This window comes from Dipodomys spectabilis, unplaced genomic scaffold, assembly GCF_019054845.1.
Source record: "Dipodomys spectabilis isolate Male_0828 unplaced genomic scaffold, ASM1905484v1 ptg000081l, whole genome shotgun sequence".
Lineage (NCBI taxonomy): Eukaryota > Metazoa > Chordata > Mammalia > Rodentia > Heteromyidae > Dipodomys > Dipodomys spectabilis.
The window spans coordinates 23,210,828-23,236,980 of NW_024870758.1; the positions used below are offsets into that span (position 1 = coordinate 23,210,828).

The window sequence follows — 26,153 nt, forward strand, 5'->3', positions numbered from 1 at the left end:
AGATACCTATTTTTACTTGACATCTTAAAATATAGATAGGTTTTCACCGTTCAGTCCTAATTCAGTTCTCTACTATCTCTACTATCTCAATTTCTTCAGCTTAGACCACCATCAAATTTAGATCACTGCTCCAGAGTCCACATATACTAGTGTCCTTTGTTTCCTCCTTCTCCCCTCTCTTTTTCTCCTTTTCTGCCTCTCCCCCTCTACACCTCTCCCTCCCTAAACACCTCTTCTTTTTCTATCCACCACAGTCAAATCTATGCATGGATGAATATGTAAAGAAACTTGTCTTTTAAGTTATTGGGGGGGGGGGAATGCTGTTTGACTGGTTTCATCCTTGTAGATAATACTTTTCTGCTATATTTTTTGAACATTGTTGAGAGTCTTGACAAGTATTGCTTTAAGAAATCATGTCTACTTTAAATGCCAATAAAAATTATAACAATTGAATGGCTACTAATATCTATATTACTAGTAATGTTAAACTACTAACGTTGTTCATTTGCCAAATGAAATTTACTACTTGATTATCAGAACATGTCCTTACTTTAGCTCCCAATTAGAGTTGCTAAGCCCAAAACTAGCCTGTGCCTTTTAAGGATATTAAGATAATATATGAGAGAGCTTTACCCACAGCCAGCATTGACTCAGTGATATCCAGTAATAATATGACTTAACAGAAAGAGAAAGTAAGACATTTGACATTACATAATAAGAAAATGAACTGATTCTTGAGCATGTACTATATATATGTAAAAGGAAAAATCTTAGTATGCTAATTTAAAAGTTCTTTCAGACAAGTAAATTATTCTGAAAAGTTAAAATAGTATGTAGCCAAATATGGCACCCCTCTTTTCCTACAATTTTTTTTCCTTTTCCTTTTTTACTGAGAGCCTTTAGACCTAATATAAGTCAAAAGCAACATTACTTAGCTTGTCAGATTTAGTTAATTAGTTTTAGTGCTGGAGACTGAATCCAGACTAGAGACAGTCTGAATGTATAGTTTGGCATTGAGTATGCCTCTGTTCCTAACTTGCCTTCCTTTTTTGATTAATAAGGAATATACAGGTATCCAATAGGAATGACTAGTTAAGTTAGAGTGAATTTTTAAGGGGAAAGTAAGAGAGTCAGAGCATCACAGTAGACTATAAAATATGGAAAATACCAAGAATATGGCACTGTGGACCTGAAGGTTGGGCTATGCGGTTTTCTGAATGCAAACTCATGAAGCTTGGACTCTGCCTATAGCCAGACGGAGCCCTGTGCCATCCTATGTCTTAATGATCCTTGTGGGCTAAATATACCTTGGGGTTATCAATAGCACCATGTGGTTATCTCCCTTATTTTCCAAGAAGCCTAGTATAATTTTTGAAGTTTAAAAATGAAACTTTACATATAAAGTGGAAAATTATAGAGTTAAGATTTTTAAAAAAGATTCTAATACTACTTTAGCCACGTGACAAGCATTCTCAAGGAACCATTTAGCTTTCTGTGGTACAACTGATAAATGCATAAATGCACATTCTAATTTTACTGTACATACACATACACATTGGCCGTTAAAACATCTGCAAAGCAAATAGAACAATTACTATCTTCTGAAAACTTAATTTAGTTGTAAGAATCTTCCTGAGCTAGGTCTGTTATTCTAAAGAAAAAAGATTAAATGTGGCTTTGTTTCTTTTTATATTTTGCTGTGTACTTGTATACTTGTCTACATAAAGGAATTGGGACACTGGTCATTTATTCTTTTTAGCTTTTCATTTCAGCAAATAATGATTTATCTGAATTATTACCATGTACTGTATATTCAATTAACCCCTAAATCAGCATCTAACATTTGGTGACATGCATCATTGTTTTTAATAATTTTGAAGTATATATGTACTCAGAAACCTGATAAATTGTTAATGTTGTTAAAACTATTTTTTCTAATTTCTTAATGAGATTTAAAATAAATACTAATCAGATATTCAAAACCTACATTTGAAAGAAGATAACAATGTGGGGGAAAAGGAAATAACAATATGATTTTGACAATAATTCTACCAAATAACTGCCTTTTTGTTACATGGCAACTACAGTTGTTATTTACAGTGGCACTTGATACTGACTCCCAGTATTGGTTTTCCTTATGCTGTCACTTTGCTTCAATATCTATTTGACAACTAGGACTTCTGCAAGTACAAGAATTTAAATATAAGTAGGGAAAAACTCAACTAATAGAAAATTAAGCCAGAATTATTTATATTATGCACATATATTTGTATACTTTATTTAGCACATGTATATTATGGTCACTATGATTCTTGCTCTAATTATACACAAATTCCATCTCTAATTTTACTCTATAATTTTATTCAAAAGACAGAAAAGAGCCTGAGACTCTTATCTCCAATTGATCCATAAAAAACTGGAAAGTGGAACTGTGGTTCAAGTGGTAGAGTGTCAGCCTTGAGTGAAAACTTAATAGTGTGCTTGGTCCATCCTTGAGTTCACATCCCAGTACTGACACAGAAAAGTAAACAAGATAGTCAGAAGAAAGCATTCACTTGAGCTATTTCTAATTTGTGTGAGGGAAGGCAAATGGAAATAAAAACAGAAAGCATCGCTGTTTCACCGGTTGAAATACTAAGACTCAGACAAATTTTTGTTTTTTTAATCATAGGTCAATGTGGAGAAACTTTTGATTTTCTGATGAGCAGGACATGATGCCTAAAAAAATCAGAGAATCAGACTGGTAAGGATAGGTAGAAGTAATGGGAGACAGGAGACAACAGTAAGCAAAATACTACTAAAATTATGCACACATTATTGATGAAAAATACTATTTGTCCATGCCATCATGAATAATATGAAATTGTTAGTACAGCTAATTTGTTGGAAGAATAGTCAGTAAAATGTTGAGAAACAGGTTCTAACTTCAGCCCTGTCTCTGTTACTTTAAATAAAAGTAGAACATTCCTTTTTATTATAGATTTTTGTAACTGTCTTTACAATTATATTAAGGAGATGATTACTCTTAACCTTTGAAATGCTCAAAAAAGACTGTATATACTGTGTTATTCCTGTCTACAATAATACTTAGAAATCAGTCAGTTTAACACTGTGCAATCAATTATACCAAATGAAATATAGTATACAAGTCAGTCTGAATAAATTGGATAGTGTTTCTTATTTTTGCAAGGAGCTCGAGGGATTCTGAAAAGAATGAAATACAGATTCCATTCAAGAATCTAACTTAGTAAATGGAGAAAATGTAATGGCAGTACCCTGCTCCCCCAACGGTGAACAAAGGACTGTAGGTATTCACAGAAAGGTGATATTTTATGTGGATGGAATAAATAAGGCAACCTCTTGAGTGATAAGTGTAAAAAATATATAAATAGTTCAGAATAGCTGCATGAAATGGTATGACCAGAGATTTAAATATTTGAGCACCAAACATATGAAGTGCCTTATAATAAGGCTGAGTTGGACTTTTATAATTTATACTACAGGGTATTGTGAGAAGGCCATAGTTGATTTCAGAACTTAATTCTCAATGAGAAGAGGGTAACTGACAACTTTGCAGGTCAAGGATATGGAATTTAAAAAGCTTTGACTTAGTCTTTTCAAAGAATTATACCATTAGAGCTCCCCATAGAGTATATTATACTTCAGTTCATTCATTTGTTACCATTTGTTTTACTACCGAGTGTGTTTACATACAGATTTGGAGGCACATTTTAGTTCCGGCAAATGAGGGAAACAATGCAGCCTGTGTTTCCCTGGGACTAACTGACTTTTCCAAATCTTTCATTTCCTTATGAATGGTACAATATCATTCTTTCTGATGGATGGGTAGAAGTCCATTGTGTATATATACCACGTTTTCTTGATGCATTTATCCATCAAGGGGCATCTGGGCTGATTCCATATGAGTACTTATAAGAGGGAAAAGGTGGGGCCAAAGGTAGAAGAAAAAAATCAATACATAACCTAAAAATTAAGTGAGGGAAGGGGGAGGTTGGATGAGGTTGGTGAGAATGTTGGAAGGGGTGACTGATCAAAATGTACACATAAACTGCTCTGGTGAATGACAACTCCTTTGTACAACTACTTAAAGATAATAAAACATTCAAAAGAAAAGAAGAAGAAAGAAGTGGCAACTTTTGAACAAATTTAAAAAAGAAATATAGCCGGGTGCCTGTAGCTCACATCTGTAATCCTAGCTACTTAGAAGGCTGAGATCTGAGGATCATGATTTGAAGCCAGCCTGTACAGGAAAATCTGAGACTCTTATCTCCAATAAACAATTTAAAAGAGCCGGGAGTGGAGCTGTGGCTCAAGTACTAGAGCACTAGCCTTGAACACAAAGAAGCTCAGGACAATGCCCAGGCCCTGAGTTCAGGCCCCTGAACCACTCTCCACCCCACCCCCCAAAAAATACTTCTAAGCCAAGAACCCAGTAAAATCAGTAAAGGATAAGGGTTACTGAGTAGTATGAACCTTCAGATATCTGGAAAAAATACAAAAGACAAAGGCATTTCCCTTCACCAACACTGTGGGGGAGAAGCTTTAGTGAGAGGTTAGCCTAACAGCCTAGTTACTGTGAGCCTGTATGAGGGCCGTGGGAAGGATGGCCAGGAAGGAAATGGATTCAGCCAGTGTTAAAGTCTGAGTGTCAGAATTTGAGAAACATTTAACGTGCGAGAAAGGGGGAAGTGTTGGAAGACGAAAACACTTACAGTGAGAGCCTGAAATAAGGGGAAGCAGTCAGCCTTGGCTTTTACCTGCTTGCTTTGAGCCTCTCCTCTGTACTTGGCTCCAAGCAATAACTTTGCTTGTGTGTTTCTTAATCTTTATTTTCTAACAAAAAATAAAATCATAGTGACTAAGTTACAGATAAGATCCTAAGCTTTAGAATATAAATTTAAAATACCTAGTAAACTTTGCTTTTTTAAAAAAATCTGCTTCATTAAAATTAATGGCAACAAGACATCTCAATCCTGGTATTTCTCTTTTGTAGTTTAGTAGCAATATAAAACAATTGATCATCTTCTGTTAGAATTCTGTTATTGTAATAAAAATTATGTAGGCAGCTTGTTGGCTAGCTCAGAGCACCGAAGACATGGCAGAAATGACATCTCTCATATCTCCAGGCAATGCAACACCAGCAGTTTCATTTGTAGGCTCAGTTTTTATGATGTAGACAAAAGGGTTAAATTTTTTACTTTAATTTTCAATTTGTAAAATGTATGTATTATAATGCATTTATACTATATACTATAATGATAATTAGCATTGCATTATAGCAATCTATGTAGCAATGAATATGTATTGTATCCCCTAGTTCAGTTATCCGGATTGTACTGACACAAGGGAAGAGTTCATGTGCCTAGTTATTTCTATAATTAAGTACCTATTGATTTAAAGACTACTAAGAAGACATAATAATGGTTTGTCCATTATTAAGTAGATTGTGATAAATGATCAAGACATTCGATCACTTCTACAATAGGAATTAACATCTTAAAGCTGAGAAGTTCAAGACTTTATTTATATATATATATGGCTGCTTTGGTCTTAGTGCCAGCTTAGATTATGGAATATTTTAAAATAGTTCCTTATACTTAGCTGAAGAACCTCATCAATCTGATTATGGCCATAATTACTCATCTTTTGAATGTGGGAAGTGGAGGGAGGTTAATACCATAAAATGTCATGGGAACAGGCAGAGGGTGCTTGAGCCAAGTGCCTGGATCTTTGAAATTTTAACCTTTTATTTAGTTCTACATGACACAGTATACCATGGCAGAAACATAAAATATTTTTAGGAGACTTAAAAAGCAATATTTCTTAAGTAAGTTTTTCATCTTTTAATATAAATGGTTCTCATTACTTTCCTGATGGGATTTAGGGCATGGAAAGGTATTGGCTATTCCTGGTATTTGTTGTGCCTGCTTTTGTTTTGATGATGGCAGGATTTGACCTTGCTAAACAGGAGCTCTAGTACTTGAACCACACCGTGAATTCTCATTGTGTTTTATATGTGTTGCTAATATGAGGTAATTTTTTGCATATGATGATTTTTTCAAATTATTACATATTACATGCATTAAATATATACATACAGCATATATTAAACATATGCATATTACATATATATTTCATTAATTTTTTAAATTTGTATTAGGAGAAAACTGTAAAAACATTTGGAATCAGAATTTCAATGAAGATAGTGGCAGTAATCAATTAACAACAAAATATTTATCAAAAGAGGTCAAAGGAGAAGAAGGCAGATTGAGGAACCCTAACGTTTGATGTTTTTAGATAAGAATGTATTAAACTGAAATGTTGAAGATTCCAAAAAGAAAAAAGGGCAAGATCCAAGAGGAGACAAGAGACATTGTTAGCCCAGCCTTGACAATGAGAATAATTGCATAACATACTTACAATAAAGATATTATAAACAACTTTGTGCTAAGAAGCAGAGGTGGCAAGGAGCCAGATAAAAGCCACTTTCCTTCTTCAAGGCACCTCAGACCGGGGTGTGGAAGACTGCTTGATTCGCTCCAGAGAAAATGTAGTATTTTTAGAAAAGAACTATTCTTAGAGAATAGAGAATATTCTTAGTAACATAGAGATGGAGAATATTCTGGAAAAAGGTAAACAATTTGTAATCTGAAATGGACTTTCCCCAGGGCACAGTTGAAAAGGAGATGTTACGCTGTGGCTATTGGTGAGGGTTTAATGAGGGTCCAAGAAGGGTGGAACATGTTCTGTTTGTGGTGCCAACATCAGTCTTTACAACCAGGGGTTGGATTGGAGCTATTCCTGCTGATCAGCATGGATAGGAGTGTGAGTACTTGATACTTAACACTTCCAGAGCCAGAAGGAGACCATTGTCCTGTGTGCAGGTGCAGGATGCCCAGTATTTCAATTTCAAAGAGGTACAGAAATTTCTAATTGATACCCCTTGTAGGACTGAGGAAATTTAGGTAATAATAAACATAAAGAAGGAAAAGAAAAAAGGGAAATGTTTCTAAAGGACCATGCAAGAGCAAGCAGACATGAAGAAGATCCAAGTACGAATATCTGAAATGGCAAATGTCTTTTGGGAAAAGAGTATATAGTACAAGAGAGAAATCGTGAACAGGCCACAGAGGGAAATAGCTAAATATAGGCCTTAAGAAATTCCCCCTAGATATAGCCAAGAGAAATTAGGAGAAAATATGAAAAGCCTGTGTTGTACATCTAATACTCTAACCATTTTTCTCCTGAATAAAACTAAATACACTGAATCAAAGTATTTACATCCTATTTTTTGGGAGAGGGCGGGGTCCGGTCATGGGGCTTGAACTCTGCGCCTGGGTGCTGTCCCTCAGCTGTTCAGCTCAAGGCTAGCGCTCTACCACTTGAGCCACAGCACCACTTCTGGCTTTTTTCTTTTTTGCTTATGTGGTGCTGAGGAATCGAACCCAGGACCTCATGCATGCAAGGCAAGTGCTCTGCCACTGAGCCACCTTCCCAACCCTTACATCCTATTTTTGAAGGCATGTCTAAGCTAGGAAGAAAGTAAAACATTTACAGAAACTAAAACTAATATATTAAAAAAAAAAATCTTCCACTGAATAAGCATTAACATTTGCTTGTATTGTGAAGATAGCTGCCAAAGCTGAATGATCTCAAGCGATGCCCAAGGTGGAAGGATGGTGAGATTCCTTGCCCAGGGATAGAAATATACATGCTCACATTTAGTGTAATGTGATTGAAAAAAAAAAGCCTGTTCCACAGAGGATGGCAGGTCTAGGTGCTGGCAGGAGGGAAGAATTTTCCTCTTAAGACTTTAGGCCTAGGAAAACATGTTAGTTATCTGGGAACTACAAAATACAACCTAAGTATTCGACTACAGAAGGAAGGAGGGTGAGGATAATCAGTGACAGTGAGAATGTGGAAAAATCAGGACTCTTCCACCGTGCCAGGTTGGTTACTAATGGATACATGTACTTTGAAAAGGAGTTTAACAACTATCATCAAACAAAGTTGAAGAGGTCCATATTTTTAACATAGAAATTCCACCTCCACCTCTTCATTGGAGAAGTCTGTCTCGTACACATAAGATGTTTTATTCAAGAATGTTTATTTTGCAGAATGTTTTTAATTGCATAAGCAAATAGAAACAACCCAAGGTTCATCATGATGAGAAAATGAATACATTTTGCTCTAACTGTAAAATAGAGTACTATTGAGCAGTGAAAGTAAGTTAGACATAAATGTATTGATATTGTTAAATCTAAAAATTATATTTCAATACCAAAAGCATTCTACAAAGCACAATGTATTTTGTAGAATTCATTCTATACACATCATATGGATATACAGAGCAACATGGTATACCATTTGTGGCTCTGGAAGTATGCAGTAGCAGAAAGACAAGGATTATTGTTTCAAAATAAAGTTATATATTTTATTTCTCAAGGAATCTGAAGCAAAAAATGGGAAAATTTTTAATATTTGTTTTAGCTGGTTTGTGACTCAGTTACACATAAGTTCACTGTTTTTAATCATGTATACCTTTTCTATAAACAGTTTCACAATATTCAGAAATTGGGAGTTGGAGAAAATTCTATCCTTCTGTAGCAAGAAGTTAAAACACAAGACTCTTCTAGATTTGATTGTCATTGAGATAAAAAATTGTCTGTATAAAATTTGTCATAGATGAACACCTGTGGAGGAGAGAGGAAGGAAATGCCAGATTAGACAAGAAAGAACATTAGATACCTTGCAGAATTCAAAACCATAGCCAGGGAACTCTGAGCAAGTCTAGGTCTGGTCTTTTCTATTCTCACTTGAGTCAGCATGTATATGCAGCTCGCCCAGAAGGGTATTTCCATGGTCATAGTTATTTTTTTTTATGTTTATTTTTATTTTTCTTATCATTTTTTTCAAGTAAGACACCACTGAAGGAGTTTTAACAGCACAGGCCCTCTACTGGTACCGCGTACAGAAAATCCTGCTTTGCACTTTTTGGTCAGCTCATCTCTTTCTTGTGTTATGAAAGTGGAGCTTAGTTTTTTTTTGTTTGTTTGTTTTGTTTTGCTTTTTCTTCTGGTCCTTTTTTCAGTCAGTCAGTCAGTCATCACTGTTTACGTGAGGAAGATGAAGTAAAGATAGATAAGACCTTTGGAATATATCTGAACTGATTCTGTTTTTTAGAGCTTATTCATAGACTTGACATTCTTTATAAGTTTGTGGATTTGCTTGCCAAAGTATGAGAAAGTTGATCTACAAAATTATTGAAAAGCACTTCTAACATTAATTCCTCCCTTCCCACTTTTTTTTTCTCAAAAGAGAACAAACCTAAGATCTCCCTATAACTCACATGTCCAGTTTTATATTCTGATTTAAGGATCAGCCTTCACAATCTATGTTTGGAGGATAAATTAAATTTAAATATATAGATTTATATCTCTGCATAATCATCTTAATGAGTTATTTTGGAAATCATAACATGTTTTTATCTTAGTGCAAAATACTTCCTCATCCATCAATCTAAGAAGCCAGTAGAGACAAAATTGTCAAATATTTATATCCTCATCCTCCACCCTGGTGCCAGGCACATGTGAGTGGGTGTTCAGCTTAGATTCTGTAGGGCAACAGTCATCATTTTACACCAAAGCAAGCATATATTTTACTTGCAAATATTCATACATATTACATAACAGTTAAAGAATCCAGGTTTCTTATTTTCTTTTGGCAGTACTGGGTTTTGAACTCAGGACCTCAAGCTTACTAAATAAATGCTCTACCTCTTAAGCCACAATCATGTCCCTTTTTGTTTTAAGGTTTTTGTTTGTTTTCATTTTTGCTTTTGTATTGTCAATCCTGGGGCTTGAACTCTGGACCTGGGCACTGTCACTGAGCTTCTTTTTGTTCAAGTTAGCACTCTACCTCTTGAGCCACAGCGCCATTTCCAGCCTTTTCTGTGTATGTGATACTGAGAAATCGAATCCAGGGCTTCATGCATGCAAAGCAAGCACTCTACCACTGAGCCACCTTCCCAGCCCTTGGTTATTTTTTAACTAATTTTTTTTTTTTTTTTTTTTTTGGTGCAGTCGTGGGGCCTGAACTCTGGGCCTGGGCACTGTCCCTCTGCTCTTCAGCTCAAGGCTAGCACTCTACCACTTGAGCCACAGCACCACTTCCGGCTTTTTTCTTTTTGCTTATGTGGTACCGAGGAATCGAACCCAGGGCCTCAGGCATGCAAGGCAAGCACTCTACCACTGAGCCACGTTCCCAGCCCTTTAACTAAAATTTTTGGTCTAAAACTATGACTCGACTATTTAAGTTGGTGTTGCCAGAATTTTAAGGTGTGTACCCAATTTGTGGTTGAGATGATATATCACTAATTTTTTTTTTTTTTTTTTTTTTGTCCAGGCTGGTCTTGAGCCATGATTCTGTAAATGTCTGCCTCCTGGGTAGCTGGGATGGCATACCTGAGCTACTACCTACAGCATAATCCCATACTTTTTAGCTACCTCATGCTCTGATTTCTTTCTTTCTTTTCTTTCTTTCTTTCTTTCTTTCTTTCTTTCTTTCTTTCTTTCTTTCTTTCTTTCTTTCTTTCTTTCTCTCTCTCTCTCTCTCTCTCTCTCTCTTTCTTTCTTTCTTTCTTTCTTTCTTTTCTTTCTTTTTTTGGTGCTCTGATTTCTGTTACATTAACAAAACTCATAAGAAGTGTGGACACACATTAGTTAGGATACTTTCGGTGTTTTTTATAAAAAAAGAAAAAACTTCACTTCTCTGTGTTCTCACACCTATAATTTTATCTACTCAAGTTTAGATCTGAGGACCACAGTTTGAAGCCAGCCTATGCAGGAAAGTCCATGAGACTCTTGTCTCCAATTAACTCTTGTCCCCCCCCAAAAAATCCCAAAACAAAAGACCAGCCAGAAGTGGAGCATAAATGATAGAGCACTAGATTTGAGCAAAAAAGCACAGGATTAGCACCTAGGCCCTGAGTTTAAGTCCCAGGACTGGCGCGTGTGCGCGAGCATGCACGCGCACACACACACACACACACACACACACACACACACACACACACTAACAGCAATAATAATGTGATTTCTTTAATGCCAGGAACTCTATAGCCAATAGGAGAACAATGTGAACTTTATTTAGTTTATGAGAATACTAATGGAATTACCCAGCATTTAAATAGGAACATTATATCACAGGTACATAGGCTTTTCTTTTTCTTTTTCTTTTTTTTACGAACTCAGGCTTTCCTAACAGCTCAATTGTGGATAGTTCCTGTAGCTGTTTAAAGCAAGGTGTCTTCTAATTGAAAACAGGCTAATCTAAGCACTACATTTAGTGCTTACTTTGTTCCAGGAGTGGAGAATAGAGTTTGAGACTAAGCTTTCAGGAATATAAAACTGATCAGATAAAGAAACCACATATTGCATAGACAAGCAGTTTGCATGGAGGTAATTAGGATCTTCACCTTGAAACCTAATATTGGAGTGCTGCAGGAAGGAAGAAGAGAGATAAAAGAGCTTCCAGTTTAAGGTCAGAAACCTCCATGTCTACCACAGTCTAGAACAGTGTGCAACTTCTAGGCTGTGCTAAAGTCACTTGTCTCTGCTGAGGAAAAGGGTTATAGGAAACTGTCCACCTTTGCCTCTAAGCAAGATTTTTTCCAGCCATTTCCTTGCAATGTTGTTTGCAAGGTCATTTAAACAGTAACAAACATTATGTGTTTAATAATAAACTGAATAAAAGAATAAACCTGGCACAAAAATATGTCATTTAAGAGCAAAGAAATAGTGCAAGAAAAGTATAATGCTGTTTGATAAATTTGTCTTAGCTTAAGTCTGAATGTTTCACCGTTTATTTCTGTTTTTGTTTTTTTTTTTACTGGTTCTTTTTATTAAGAAACAGCAGTCTAGGAATTGTTAGGCAGAGGCAGGCATGGCCCTTCTTACCTATTGTGATCATATTGTGCAGCATTAATAAGCCACGTAATATTCACCTATGCCCTGTTTAATATGAGTATACTGATTGGGTTCATTAGGAAATGAGTTTGAATATTAGAAGGTGATAAGGGGTTCAGAGGTTGTTTTTTTTTTTCCTTGTTTGTTTGTTTTAAATTGCTTGTGGGCTTTGCAAACCCAGTGCTTTCAAATAGATGGTACATGTGCCTAATTCCACAGGAAGTTAATATTCTCTTCAAAGTTTTATAATGAATACCTATGATATTTTAGTTTTATTTCTCATTAGTTTATAAGCTTCATATGCCTAGTATTTTGAATCAATAGTCATTGTCAAATTGAACTGCTTAAAGTTTGGCATTTGCTTTGAATAGACTTATCAGGAGAGAATAGGATACAGAGGATCTTGAGATAGTCTTAGAGATAGGATCTGTAGTTTAAAGCCTTCAGAATGTGTGTGATTTGATATTCAGATGCTTTATTGAATGATAGGCTATTTATTAGAATCCCATCAAGCTAACAATGAAAGAAGTACAAATAAAGTTCAAGCATTATTCTTATAATAGAATTTGTTTGCCTTCATGATGTAGCATAGATTGACGAATATAATTTCTCTAGACATCTTTCCAGCTTTAGCACATTTCCATGTTGTAGTTCATTCTCTTTCATTTTCTCTTCTCTCTTCCTTTGCTCCTGAATACATTTGTGAATATAGCCAAATTTTGTTGATTATGTTGTAGACAAATATAGCAAGATTTTCTGTGGGACTGGAATGGATTTTTCTTTAGTTAAATGGCTTTCTATCAAACATAGCAAAGTGATTCTCATCATGGAGATTTACTTTTGTTTTTTATTTTGAATGCTGTTTCTCCATACATTATATTATGAGGAAAAATCAGCCAATGAGGAGGAAGTAGCTCATATGGGTTGCTGTGCTTCCATAAGCTCTTCAAGTGAAGTCTCTGCAAACCTTAAGTTTAATATGGCATGTCACAGAAACACTATTTAAAGGATTGATACTTGCTGGGTGCCCATTGGCTTATACTTATAGTCCTAGCTACTTGGGAAGCTGAGAATGGGAAGGATCTGGTTTGAGGACAGTCTGGACAGGAAAATTCTAGAAATCTCTTCTGGACACAGGCAGTGGTGCATGCTTGTCATCTCAACCTACATGGGAGGCTGAGGATTGGGAGGCCCTTTGTTCCTGACCAGCCCCAGGGAAAAGTCTATGAGCCTTCATCCACACAGAGGGAAGCAGGACATGGAGGTATATGCCTGTGAAGCCAGCAATCCTGGGAAACCTAAAGCAGGCAGGTGTTGGTTCAGGCACATGACTGAGAAAGACACTAATCTCAAAATAACAAGGGTAAAGGGGAACAGGGCTAGAGGTGTGGCTCAGTGGTGCTAAGTTCAAACCCCAGTATGGCAAAATATGGCAAAACAACAAAAGACTGTGGTTAAGATAAAATCATATACAAAAAAAAAAAAAAAACCAACCTGGTAACTCTGGTGCCTTTAAGTTAAAAATAGCCACAAATATATCATCCAGACCTAGCACTTAACAAAGCCCCACTGCGTATAGATCTATGTTATGGGTGCGTTCCTGTGTTTCTTGTTACATACATTAATTCTCATATCTGTCTCAGCAGCAAACTACATTGCTTTACATGCCTTTTATTCCCTTGAATCACAGGAGCTTCAGTTTCAACGACTCACACGAGAACTGGAAGTGGAAAGGCAGATTGTTGCCAGTCAGCTAGAAAGATGTAGGCTTGGAGCAGAATCACCAAGCATCGCCAGCACCAGGTACGGGCCAGTGGCTCTTTCTTTACACATCTCAAGTTACATTTCTTATTATGTTGTCCTAGAAGTAGCACATGATTCTGTTAGCATTGTCCTGTTAACGTGCCTCCCAAGTTTGACAACAAAAAGGTCAATTTATTTTAATTTTGAGAAGCCTCTTACAATATTGATTATCCTTCAGTCTTGTGTCTAAAGAGTTTTATGTTTTATTGGTTAACTTCAATACCAAAAGAAGCTATATTGCCTACAGAAGTTTTACGTCTTGTATGGAGACACAGTTGATGGATATTTCACAGTTAATTACTAGCTGTTTGGTAAAGCTTGTTAACTAGTGCTATGAAATCTGGATGTGGATTTTTTTTTTAACTAAGGAGTATTTTTAAATGTCAGGTTTTAGTTGAGTTTTTCTAGAATATAATTACTGATTACTACATGAAAAATCAGGAATTTAAATATAGTAAATTGTATACAGTAATATATAAATAGTGTATGACTGAAAAACACACTTAATTAGGCCTCTGATTCTTCTTTAAAAGACCATTATAGGGATTACTATGGCATACTTAGTTAAATAGCTGATTATCTTATCTGTGGGTTTCTTTCTTAGTAATTACACATTTCTAGGAAGTGTATTGTGAAATTTCTGTTGCTTACATTTTTAAGCTTGGTTTGTTTGTACTTTAATAGATATAACCACGTAATTCTTATACTTCTCAGTGTGTTCTGTTACTCATAGGGAAAAAAAAAATCTAAAACTTTTTTTTTTTGCTGAATAGAATGCTGTCTTCAGTTTCTCTTTTCATGATGCTTGTTGGTATGAATTTTAAACCATCGCACTGCAAATTGTATTTCCCTGAATTTTTCATTTCTAGCTCTTGACAGTCATATAAATTGTTGACATTTGTGTATATTGCTGTGTTCATTAATGCATAAAGCATAGAAAAGTCAATAACTCCTTAAACCAAATAGAAAATTTTGTGATCACTTTGCTAGATCAATTTTCTAGATAGGCAGATTTTTATAGTTTAAAAAAGGGGAGGGCTGGGAATGTGCTTAGTGGTAGAGTGCTTGCCTAGTATGCATGAAGCCCTGGTTCGATTCCACAGTAGCACATATACAGAAAATGCCAGAAGTAGTGCTGTGGCTCAAGTGGTAGAGTGCTAGCCTTAAGCAAAAGAAGCTCAGGGACAGTGCCCAGGCCCTCAGTTCAAGCCCTAGGACTGACAAAAAGAAATAATAATAATAATAATCAAGGTATAAAATTATGAATTATAAGTTTCTAATTCTGTCAATGAAGTAAATTATCAAAGAAATGAAGGAAATTGGCAAAACAAGCATTAGTTTTAATTCTGTTCAGTTTTTTTTTTTTTTTTTACTTTATCTACAGCTTTAGCATTAACAAAGGAAATAATAATACGGTCTGATATATTTTCCCAACATATTTACCAATTGGTATGAAAAACTGTAATAATCTCTTAGTTGAAATGGTAATTTCAGTGGTAATCTTAGTAAACTGTAGTTGAAATGGTAATTGATCCACTTGGCTTGTCTTATTCCCATGGCATGCCAGATTCCCACATACTCTTAATGCTTCAACTAAATGTTAATCTTTCCTTATAGCCTTTTCCAAGTTCCTCAGAGAAAACTCTCTCTCTCTCTCTCTCTCTCTCTCTCTCTTTCTCTCTCTCTTTCTCTCTCTATCTCTGTCTCTCTCTCTCTCTCTCTCTCAATGAAAATCAGAATTGTTTCTCTGGGCCCACATCAGCTTATCAATTATGTGGTGAGGCCTTTCCTATTCCACATCCCTGTCACCCAGATAGATTGTCATTGAATGAATGATAAAGTTTGATGTAGGTTTGGAGATCATCAGATGTTGTTATGCCATTAGATAATCTATTTTGTATCTGCATTTCCTTGTCCTTGTTCTCATCACACCTTCAGGAGCTTTCCCATGGCCCCAAGAAGACTATGGAACAGTTGTTCATCTCAATGACTACTACATCTACACTCCAACAAGGAAATATTAGAAAACAGCATACCAGCAAACGGAGAGAAAATATTTTAACATGTGACTTGAGAGACACACCTCTCCTCTGTTTCTTGCAATTCCTCTAACTGTCCATTTTAGAGCCATAGTGTAAGGATATAAATTAAAAGTTGGGAAACAAAGGAGGAGGTACAATGTTTGATAAGAAATGTACTCATTATCTTGCCCATGTAATTGTAACCCCTCTGTACAGTATTTTCACAATAAAAAAAAAAGAAAAAATTAAAAGTTGGTTTTTACCACCTACATCCCCTTTCCTGTCAGCCATTTCTAATTAGTTCAAAAGAAGAATTGCTACTTATGAAGCTTCCTGCTGGATTTTGCTCATTCTTAATGTAGTGAGTTCACTCAGCAATGGAGAATTTTATAACTAGTTATTTTTCTTATTTTTTTTGGGGGGGGGGGTTCCAGTCGTGGGGCCTGAACTCTGGAACGGGCGTTGTCCCTCAGCTTCAGCTCAAGGCTAGGGCGCTGTCCCTCAGCTTCAGCTCAAGGCTAGCGCTCTACCACCTGAGCCACAGTGCCACTTCCGGCTTTTTTCTTTTTGCTTATGTGGTGCTGAGGAATCGAACCCAGGGCCTCAAGCATGCAAGGCAAGCACTCTACCACTGAGCCACCTTCCCAGCCCCACTAGTTATTTTTCATATTGTTTGGGGATCTGGAAGAATTTCAAAGGAAAAAGTAAAATGAGTGTTTTTGACTTTTCAAATGTCCAAAGTTTTTGCCATATTGTCTCCACCCTTTGAACAACAAGGCAATGGAAGAAGGATCTAGTTCATAAATGAGTCTTACATTATACCGAGTGGCTTTAATAATAAGCACTTTGGTTCTCTCACACTTTCAATTCACTTGCGGTGTGCCACAAAGTGAACTTACTTAGATTTTTCTACTAATAAATTTTTTAGAAGCAATTGTCTTCTAGTCACAAAACTTTATTTATGTGATTTTTTTCAATTGTTTTATTTTTCACAAACGTATTATCTAGCAATATTAATATAATATCCAAAGATGCTGTATTAGACCACCACTACAACCTTACATAGCCTTAAATGTGAGCTTATACATTTGTTCTGAATATATTCTTGCTATATGTGTGTTTTCATATTTCACTTTATCCCAAATTATTTGAAACATCTTTAAAAATATAAAAATTCAAAATAGAGTGGAAAAATTAAGGAAAGGGGAAGACTAAAACTTAAAAAAAATAAGATGAAGTCAAGTATAAAATAGTGCCCAAAAAAATGTGTTATGTCATATAGCCTTCATGTAAGAGAGAGAGCCACTTTGGCTCTGTTATCCTAGTAGGTATGCCAAAGACAAAAGCACTAATAAACTTACATGTCTATAAATTACATGTCTATAACATAAAACCAAACCAAGTTGTTCAGGAGGACTCTTCACAACCCCCCACACCCTACCTCCCTGCTCTCCCCTAGTAGGGCTGAGGCTTTAAGGGTTTTTCCTGTTTGATCCCATTAAAAGATGACAGATGAAGCAAGTAGCATCTTCATTGGTTTCTAGCCAATCAGTTACAAAAACAGGTTGACAGGGGTATTTCTGACATTAAATGGAATATAAATGGACAGAGTAGCACCTTAGCTAAAAGTAATTCTACAGAGGGCCAATTCCAACACTGAGCTTCACTCAGGATAATGCCTAGCAGCATGTGTCCCAGGATGGATCAATTTCAGGTCCACTAAGCAGGCAGCCTGCCATGACTATTTCTCTCTGCAGAGCCTTTGAGAGTCATGGAGGATGGCAGTGAGTGCTGATATGTGAAATGGTCTGTGTTGCAGTCTACTGGGCACATAGCGAATGTGCTTTAGTAACAGAAATGATCCCCAGGGAATGCTCTATTATGCAGTTTACCTCAGGAAAATCTCCCAAGGAGACACAAGGAGAAATGTGCCATCTAAACTTCCTGTTTCCCATATACTAGGCAGTTGCTAGCCTTCAAATCCAAATTTTGATGAACATGAGATTTGGTCTTTTACTTCCTCAGTATCATCAGTGGAAGACAGTTCTTTCACTCGTTGAGCTTAGATTTAAGGGGCTACAAGGATAGTAAAAATCTACCGGCTGCATTACTAACCTGCTTATGCGGCTGCTTCTGCCTCCTATGCACCCAATGTCATTGGAGCAGGGCGGGGGGGGGGGGGGGGGGGGCAAGGCCATATGCTTAGTCTGTTTTGTTTTTTTGTTTTTTGTTTTACTATAGTGTTAAGTAATGGTCATCTTAGACTTTTTGTAAAGTGGAAGAAGGAATAAAGAGATTTCTAACTCTCAGATGCCTACTGTACTTTCAAGCCAGGTTTATTGAAGCATAAATTACAATAAAATCCACTCATTTGTAACAGCACCTTTATGACTTTAACTGATACTTTGGTGTACAGTTTTGTGACTACCACCACATACAATGTAGATAACATTTCCATGACCTTCTAAATATGAAGCAACTGCTTTTTAACATTCATTGCATTTTTTTCTTGGCAACTACTTTTTCTTTAAGGTATTTCCCTGTTAGTAGCTTTTTATCTTGTGCCTAAACTTCCACTTTGACATATAGGCTTATTCCTTAAACAACCTCCAATGACTCCTACTTGCCAACAAAATTCCCAAGGAAGCAATTGCTGGAGGCCTACTGATGCAATTTGGCATCAGATAGAAATTGCTATAGCCTGCCAATGGCATGTACACTGCAGGTAGAAGACTTGGCCAGATAGGTGTAGCAAGGAGAACAGCCTTCTAGTGTACTAGGTATGGCCTGTGTTCATATTGCATTGAAGCAAAGAAATCAAGCTATTGGTTCATCTTGTTGGTAACAAAACCATGAAGGCTAGGAGAATATATCCAGAATGCAAGATTCAGTAAATATCAATATGTTCATCTTAAAATTTTTGAAAGCCGGCGTTGGTGGCTCACGCCTGTGATCCTAGATACTCAGGAGACTGAGATCTGAGGATCATGGTTCAAAGTCAGCCCAGGCAGGAACTCCATGAGACTCTTATCTCCTATAAACCATTTAGAAAACCAGAAGTGGCACTGTGGCTCAAGTGGTAGAGCACACACCTTGAGCTGAAGAGCTGAGAGACAGAGCCCAGATCCAGAGTTCAAGCCCATGACCGGAAAATAAAATTTGAAACTGTCTCTCAAATGCTTAGTGCAGAAATTCACACGTATTACTGGTAAGAGACTTGGAGTCTTACCCAGAAAAATCTTGTCCAGAAAATCATTTTAGTTTCTACCCTTTGTTTAGAAAAACAAACAAATAAATAAACATGCTCTATATGTTTTATATTGCAAATCCTAGTGCTTTTACTTGTTAAGATGATACACTAAGTTTTTCTGTATATCAGAGTCAAAAAGAGATTTACAACATGGACATTTTAATACCATGTAACATTGATAACTTTGGAAAGTTGATCAGCAGTAAAACTTTTTTTTTTTTTTTTTTTTTGGTCAGACCTGTGGCTTGAAATCAGGCCTGGACATCGTCTGAGTTCTTTTGCTCAAGCCTAGCACTCTACCACAGCACCACTTCCAGTTTTCTGGTGATTAATTGGAGATAAAGAGTCTCAGGGACTTTGCATGTCTGGGCTGGCTTTGAATTGTGATCCTCAGATCTCAGCCTCCTGAGTAGCTAGATCACAGGCATGAACCACCAGTGCCCTCCTCCACTTATTTTTAATGAAAAGATTTGGTTCCCTATAGCCATTCAGGGTTTTTTTGTTTTTCACATTTTATAAAGTCATCTGCTGGTGCCTGCCCATCAGACTTCCAGTGATCATTAAAAATTCAAAAAGTATTTTAGGCCTGAGAGTAACAGAAAATGCTTTTTTATGGATCAGATTCTTTCTTCAGTAAATGCTTTTAAGTTATTGGGAAATGAACTTCCTCAAATAATATATTCATTAAAGATGAAGTCTTTGAAAAGACTGAATGAATGTCCCTGGACAATTTTTTTACTTAATTTACCACTTTCAGAACTATGTGACTTTTACTTAAAGTACTCTTACTTGCCTAAACAAAATAGTTTTAATGAACACTTTCTCATATACCTTAACATCTAGACTTTTGAAGTTCAAATTTTGGTATTTTGAATATTTTAGAGTTGTTTAACCATTGCCACTGCCTAATTTTAGAATATTTTTTTATCAATCCCCCTTTTAAAAAAAAAACCCTTCCCACTCATAGTATTATGCAATATATGATCTTTGGGTCTTTTGCTTATCATGGTATTCCTAAGATTTATCCATGTCTCTCCATGCCACTTGTTTCCAAGTAATATTCCATTGTGTGACAACATCATACTTTCTTTGTTGCCTTTGGATTTATGAGGAATGCTGCTGAATTTGGAGTTTGGGAGGGAGCAATGTCCAGGCTTTGCTTTCAGTGTTCCTGGATTGGGCTCATGGAGAGCACACAGATTTCTTTGGGCCTTTTCACTCATTATCCCACTAGCTCACAAAGGCTCGCCTTCTTTTCCTTACTTTCTGCTGTTAGTTGTCTGTGCTGTTTTACTTTTAAATTTACAGTAGGTAAAGCATGTCCTACAACGTTCACTACAAGTTTTCATTCATAGTATTATATTTGGTCACTAGTGACTCTCTTAATGGTTAAACAAATAAAAAAAAAACTGACTTCATTTCTAATTCAGACAAAATGAGGAAATAACCACTAAATATGTGTATATAATGATCAGGGACACTCTTTGAGTTCTCCATGGTGAATATTTACGAAGTGGATATTGTTGTGAGCAAATTTTAGTAACATTGTATTTTTCTAATATAATTCCTGTTATAAACAGTGAAATAAAGTGTCACCTTTCTAAAAGATAGGAAATGGGTCTGCCTGACCTGCAGCTCTCCAGCAGTCACTCATCTGGAACACTTTGTGCAGCAGTTTTCCAGGTGTTTTTAGTTAGTGCTCTCATTGCTGTTCCAGGCACAAGCCAGTTTCATCTGGGAGATACACATCAATCAGAGTGGCAACAATTTCTATGTATTTCATTTAAATTTGTGTAGCTAAGACTTTTCTAGGACATGTGAGCCCAAGGAAGTTAAAACAGTGTAAGTTTGGATTCTCATTTTTTTATTTTTTGTGCCTGTCCTGGGACTTGAACTCAAGGCCTGGACTCTGTCTCTGAGCTAAAGTAGTGCTCAAGGCTAGCACTCTACCACTTGAGTTAGAACTCCACATCCAGCTTTTTTTGTTGGTTAATTGGAATTAAGAATCTCACAGAATTTCTTGCCTGGGCTGGATTTGAACTGTGATCCTCAAATCTCTGCCTGTGTAGCTCGGTTTACAGAAGTGAGGTATCAATACCCAGCTTGGATTTCCTTATTTTAAGCTAAAATTGTAAACATGTAAAATTCAGACTTTATACTAAATACTTGAAAAAGGATTTTAGCCAGGCACCAGTGGCTCATGCCTATAATCCTAGCTACTCAGGAGGCTGAAATCTGAGGATCGAAGTTTAAAGTTAACCTGGGCAGGAAGCCCATGAGATTTTTAGGTCCTGCTAACACAGAAAGTTAGAACTGGTGGCTCAAGTGGTACAGTAGTCTTTGAGCAAAAAGGTCCAGGGACAGTACTTAGGCCCTGACCGAAGTTCAGGGCTCCAGGACTGGTAAACACACAAAAATTGTCTATTGAATGCTGTCCTTAAACAATGGAATAAAGCTGGACACTAACAACTGTAATCCTAGCTATCCAGGAGGCTAAGATCTGAGTTTTGATTTGAAGCCTATCTGGGTAGGAAATTTCATGAGATTCTAATCTCCAATTACCTACACCAAAAATCCGGAAGTGGACTGTGGCTCAAGTGTAGAGAACTGTCTTCAAGCAAAAGCTCAGTTATAGTACCTAGGCCAAGAGTTCAACCCTAGGACTGTCCAGCACAAAAAAGAAAAAAAATCATTTAATCATAGTGAATAATTCCAAAATGAGTTAGCTATCTCTTAGACTAAGCATTTAAAAATGTTAAGTAGATATAGGTGAGAAGAACTACAAAAAACAATTTTGGATTTAGTGTTAGTTTCAGATTATTTTAAGACTACCATGTATATTTGGTTAAATATGGAGACAACATAGCCATGTTAATTTTTCTAATTAATGAAGAGGAAAATTTACTTGTTAAAATTCAGAGACCTATGCATTTAAAATATATGTACCATGCCATTATTTAATTATCTTTAAAAGAACCGTTTTAATTAGAATAACATTATTTCATTTCCAGCAATTTCTCATGGTTCACATTCTGTAATTACCAGTCTTCAATTATTTAATAGTAATGAATTATTGAATCAAAATAAGAATCATATTACTAGCCTTTACCCTTTAAGTTTGTTTTTTTTTTTTTTTTTGGGTCCGGTTGTGGGGCCTGAACTCTGGGCCTGGGCGCTGTCCTTCAGCTCTTCAGCTCAAGGCTAGCGCTCTACCACTTGAGCCACAGCACCACTTCCGGCTTTTTTTCTTTTTGCTTATATGGTGCTGAGGAATCGAACCCAGGGCCTCAGGCTTGCAAGGCAAGCGCTCTATCACTGAGCCACCTTCCCAGCCCAATCTTTAAGTTTTTTTAAAGCATGTGTTCATGTTGATAAAATACTTAAGTATTAATATAGCCTGTATAGGAAATTTGAAGATACTTTTTGTAAAAAAAAGTTTGCCTTGTAGTTTAATAGGAATTAATCATAGTTTGATATATCAAAGCAACAGCAATATTCTTAAATACTATATTTTCTTTAGACTATTATTTTGAGGTTGCCTATATATTTTAATCCTTTTTATCTTGAGAAATGTTAAAGTATAGTGAATGATATCACAAAAACTTAAGTACTCACATTCCAGAATTGAAAATTACTGAGAGTTCATCGTTGGCTTCATTTTTTTTTAAAGAAATAAATACTAAAACAATATCCTTTGACCCATTCTCCCTTCTCTATAGCTTAACCATTAAGTGTCATTTTGTGATTTACTTTGTGTAACTTTATTATTGTATATATATATATATATATATGCATATATAAACACACTTATATATGAAAATCATAACATAAATGTGGCTAATAGTTTATGTTGGTTCTTAAATATATACAAATAGTATAATTTATCTATAATTTCACCTTGATTTTTCTCTTTGACACTCATAGATACTAGCTCATTTTTTTTTAACTGGGACTTGAACTCGGAACCTAGGGCACTGACACTGAGCTCTTTTTGCTCAAGGTTAGTGCTCTAACACTTGAACCGCAGCTTCACTTCTGAATTTTGTGGCTAATTGGACATAAGAGTTTCACAGACATTTTCCTGCCTAGGCTGGCTTTGAACTAAATACTTAGACCTCAGCCTCTTTAGTAGTTAGGATTACAGGTCTGAAATACCCAGTACTTATCAACTGGCTCACTTTTTAAATACCTGTAATACTTAAACATTATTATATGGTGTAGTCATTCTCCATTGAAGTTTTACAATATTACTAGTAACGTAACAGTAATATTCCTATTTAATATGTTTTTACTTTAATTGATACATTGTAATTGTACAAATTTATTTAACACTGTATGACATTTCAGTACTTGAATAGGTGTAATGATCAGATAAAAATAATCAGCATATTTGTTACGATAGACATTTATCATTTTGTTATGTTAGGAACATTTACATTCCTCTATGCTCGCCACTTTGGAATGTTCAATTTGTTCTTGTTAATCAAAGCTCTCCTACTGTGCTGTAGACCATGAGAAGTTAGTTACTCATCTGTAGATGGTGCCCATGTGCACATAAACATTCTGTGTCCCCCACTCCCTGCCCTCCCGGACTACCTTTCTACCCTCCACTTCTTTGAGATACAATTTTAAACTTCCACATATAATTAAGAACATGCTATATTTTTCTTACTTTAATGGAATTACCTCTAGCCTATTCTTGAGTAAGTTTTTGGGTTTAGGGTAGTTCTGGGGTTTGAACTTGGGCCTTGCACTTGGTAGGCCCTCTAATGCTTGGCCTATTTCCTCAATTTTAATTGTTTTATTTTTTGCCTTATTTTTCTGATGTGCTTTCATGTTTTTTGCCTGAGCCAGCTTCAAGACACAATCCTCCTACTTATTCTTCCTATGTAGCTGAGCTTGACAGTTAGGATGTCACCACATCTATGTGCTTAAGTTGGTGTCTCACTAAGCTTTTCCACAGCTGACTTAAAACAACAATCCTCCCAGTCACTCTCTTGAGTGGGCATAAGCTACCACAACCAATTTCTGCCCATGTTAGCACTGAACATTCTTGAAAATGTCTCCTGATTTTCATGACCTCCCTCTTGCCTCAGTGGCATTCATTTCCCAGACAGAGTCTATGCTAATTATTCCAAGACTATTCCAAGACAGCCATAACCCAGCCTCCAATCCCCCCTCTTCCACGATTTGTTGTCCCATGTGCAAATGCTTCTGGGCTGCTTATGTGTTGACTTCGATGTGGCTGCCTTTGTGTGTGCTTCTGTGCTTCTGTGTACTCTTCATGGTACAAAACATCACAGAAATACTAATTCAAGACTTGTAGAAAATGATTGTACTAAAAAAAAAAAAAAAGAAAGAAAATGATTGTACTACCATTCATGTACTTTTTGTGGTTAATTATGTAGAAGGAGTTTGCCATTCTCTCCTGTAAGCATTTTAATCTTCTTGATGGAAGAGAAGGAAGTTGATGTTAAACTTGAATTCTCATTATACATCAACAGGATAAGAGCAGAAAAAGTCATGTGTAGAGATGTTTCCTTAACCCTTCAGATAACCACTGCTCTAATCCAATGATAGATGGGAAAGGAAATTGAAAATATGATTATCTATGTAAAAGTGAGGACTATCCATTTGTTCATTTTCAGTAATTAATCAACTTTCCACAAAAATGAACATGGCATGACTGCCTAGGGAGAGAGAAAATAAGGAAAAAAACTGACAAGTTTGCTAGACTTTGTAGGGTCTGATTGTTATTATAGCTCGTCTCCCTGAGGCTTCACAGTCTATTTAATAACAAATCAATCTAATCAGTTTTTGCATAGATATTTCTACTCTGCTATTGTGTTACTCCTCTGTTAAATAGGGAGAAAAACACTAAAAACTGAAGAAGAAAAAAGTCTTACAGCTTACAAAATGCATCTTTTAAGCTTTTAACACATTTTAAGCTTTTAACACATTTCCCCTAACAATAGTGTTTTTTTGTTGGTGTGCTATTGGGGTATCAAAAAGTAGTTTAGGGTTCCTTTTTGGCCACATCCCCCCTAGCACTTGTTGTTAATTAGATTTCTTGATTATAGCCATTCTAAGTGGGGTGAGGTAGAATCTCAATGTTGTTTTGATTTGCATTTTTTTATGGCTAGAGAAGTTCAGCATTTCTTCATGTGTCTATTGGCCATTCTTATTTCCTCTTCAGAGAAATCTCTCTTTAAGTCTCTTATGACCCAGCAATCCCACTTTGGGGCATTTACCAAACAATCACAAGGCCATTCTAAAGCTACCAACACAAGTGTGTTTATTGCAGCATTATTCACTATAGCTAAGATATGGAACCAACCCAGATGCCCCTCAGTAGATGAATGGATCAAGAAAATGTGGTGTGTGTGTTTGTGTTTGTGTGTGTGTGTGTGTATACATATATATGTATGTATATATATGAATTCTATGCCTCCATTAGAAAGAATGGCACTGCCCCATTTGTTAGGAAATGGAAAGCCTTGGAAAAAATTATATTATGTGGAGTAAGCCAGGTCCAAAGAAACATAGGCTTCATTGATTCCCTTAGCTGCAATAACTAGTAAATGTCTAGGACATGCAGAAAAGGTCAAAAGCTATGTACTTATGATCATATAAGATGATGTTAAGCAAAATGAACCCCAAGATAGGGACATAAAGGTTTTATCTTTGTTGCTGTTGTTTTTAATGTACTTATAATGTACTCTGTGATTTTTTTTTGTTTGTTTCTTTTATATGTTCTTCCCCCATGGTATAACCCTTGTTCACTGTATTTGATTCCAGTGCCCTGCATCTTCTATATACATTTTTCTAATTCGGGGAAGGGAAGGGAAATTTAAAAAAATGCTGAAACAAGGATACAAGTTGACCCATTATAACAATGAGATGTACAAGATACTATGTTAAAAATGAACTTACAGCTTGGGGGTGGGGGGAGAGAAGTTACGGAGCTGGGGAAGGAAGGGATGGTAGGAGGAAAACAAAGGAGGGGGTAGCACTGCTCCACAGGAAATGTACTCATTACCTTACTCATGTAACTGTAACCCCTCTGTACAGTATCTTTACAATAAAAAATAG

General features: G+C 36.1%; 1 protein-coding gene across 10 annotated transcripts in view; it reads left to right on the top strand.

The window, feature by feature from the left end:
* Pkp4 (plakophilin 4) overlaps window positions 1–26,153 on the top strand; it is a 217,792-nt gene that overhangs the window by 101,805 nt on the left and 89,834 nt on the right. For 9 of the 10 annotated variants that reach the window (XM_042683404.1, XM_042683397.1, XM_042683403.1 and 6 more), the window contains exon 3: window positions 13,678–13,790. In XM_042683404.1, coding sequence (XP_042539338.1) covers window positions 13,678–13,790 — 113 coding nt within the window. Of the gene's footprint in view, window positions 1–13,677; window positions 13,791–26,153 lie in introns of those variants that run through there. The other variant, XM_042683406.1, reaches the window with a different exon arrangement.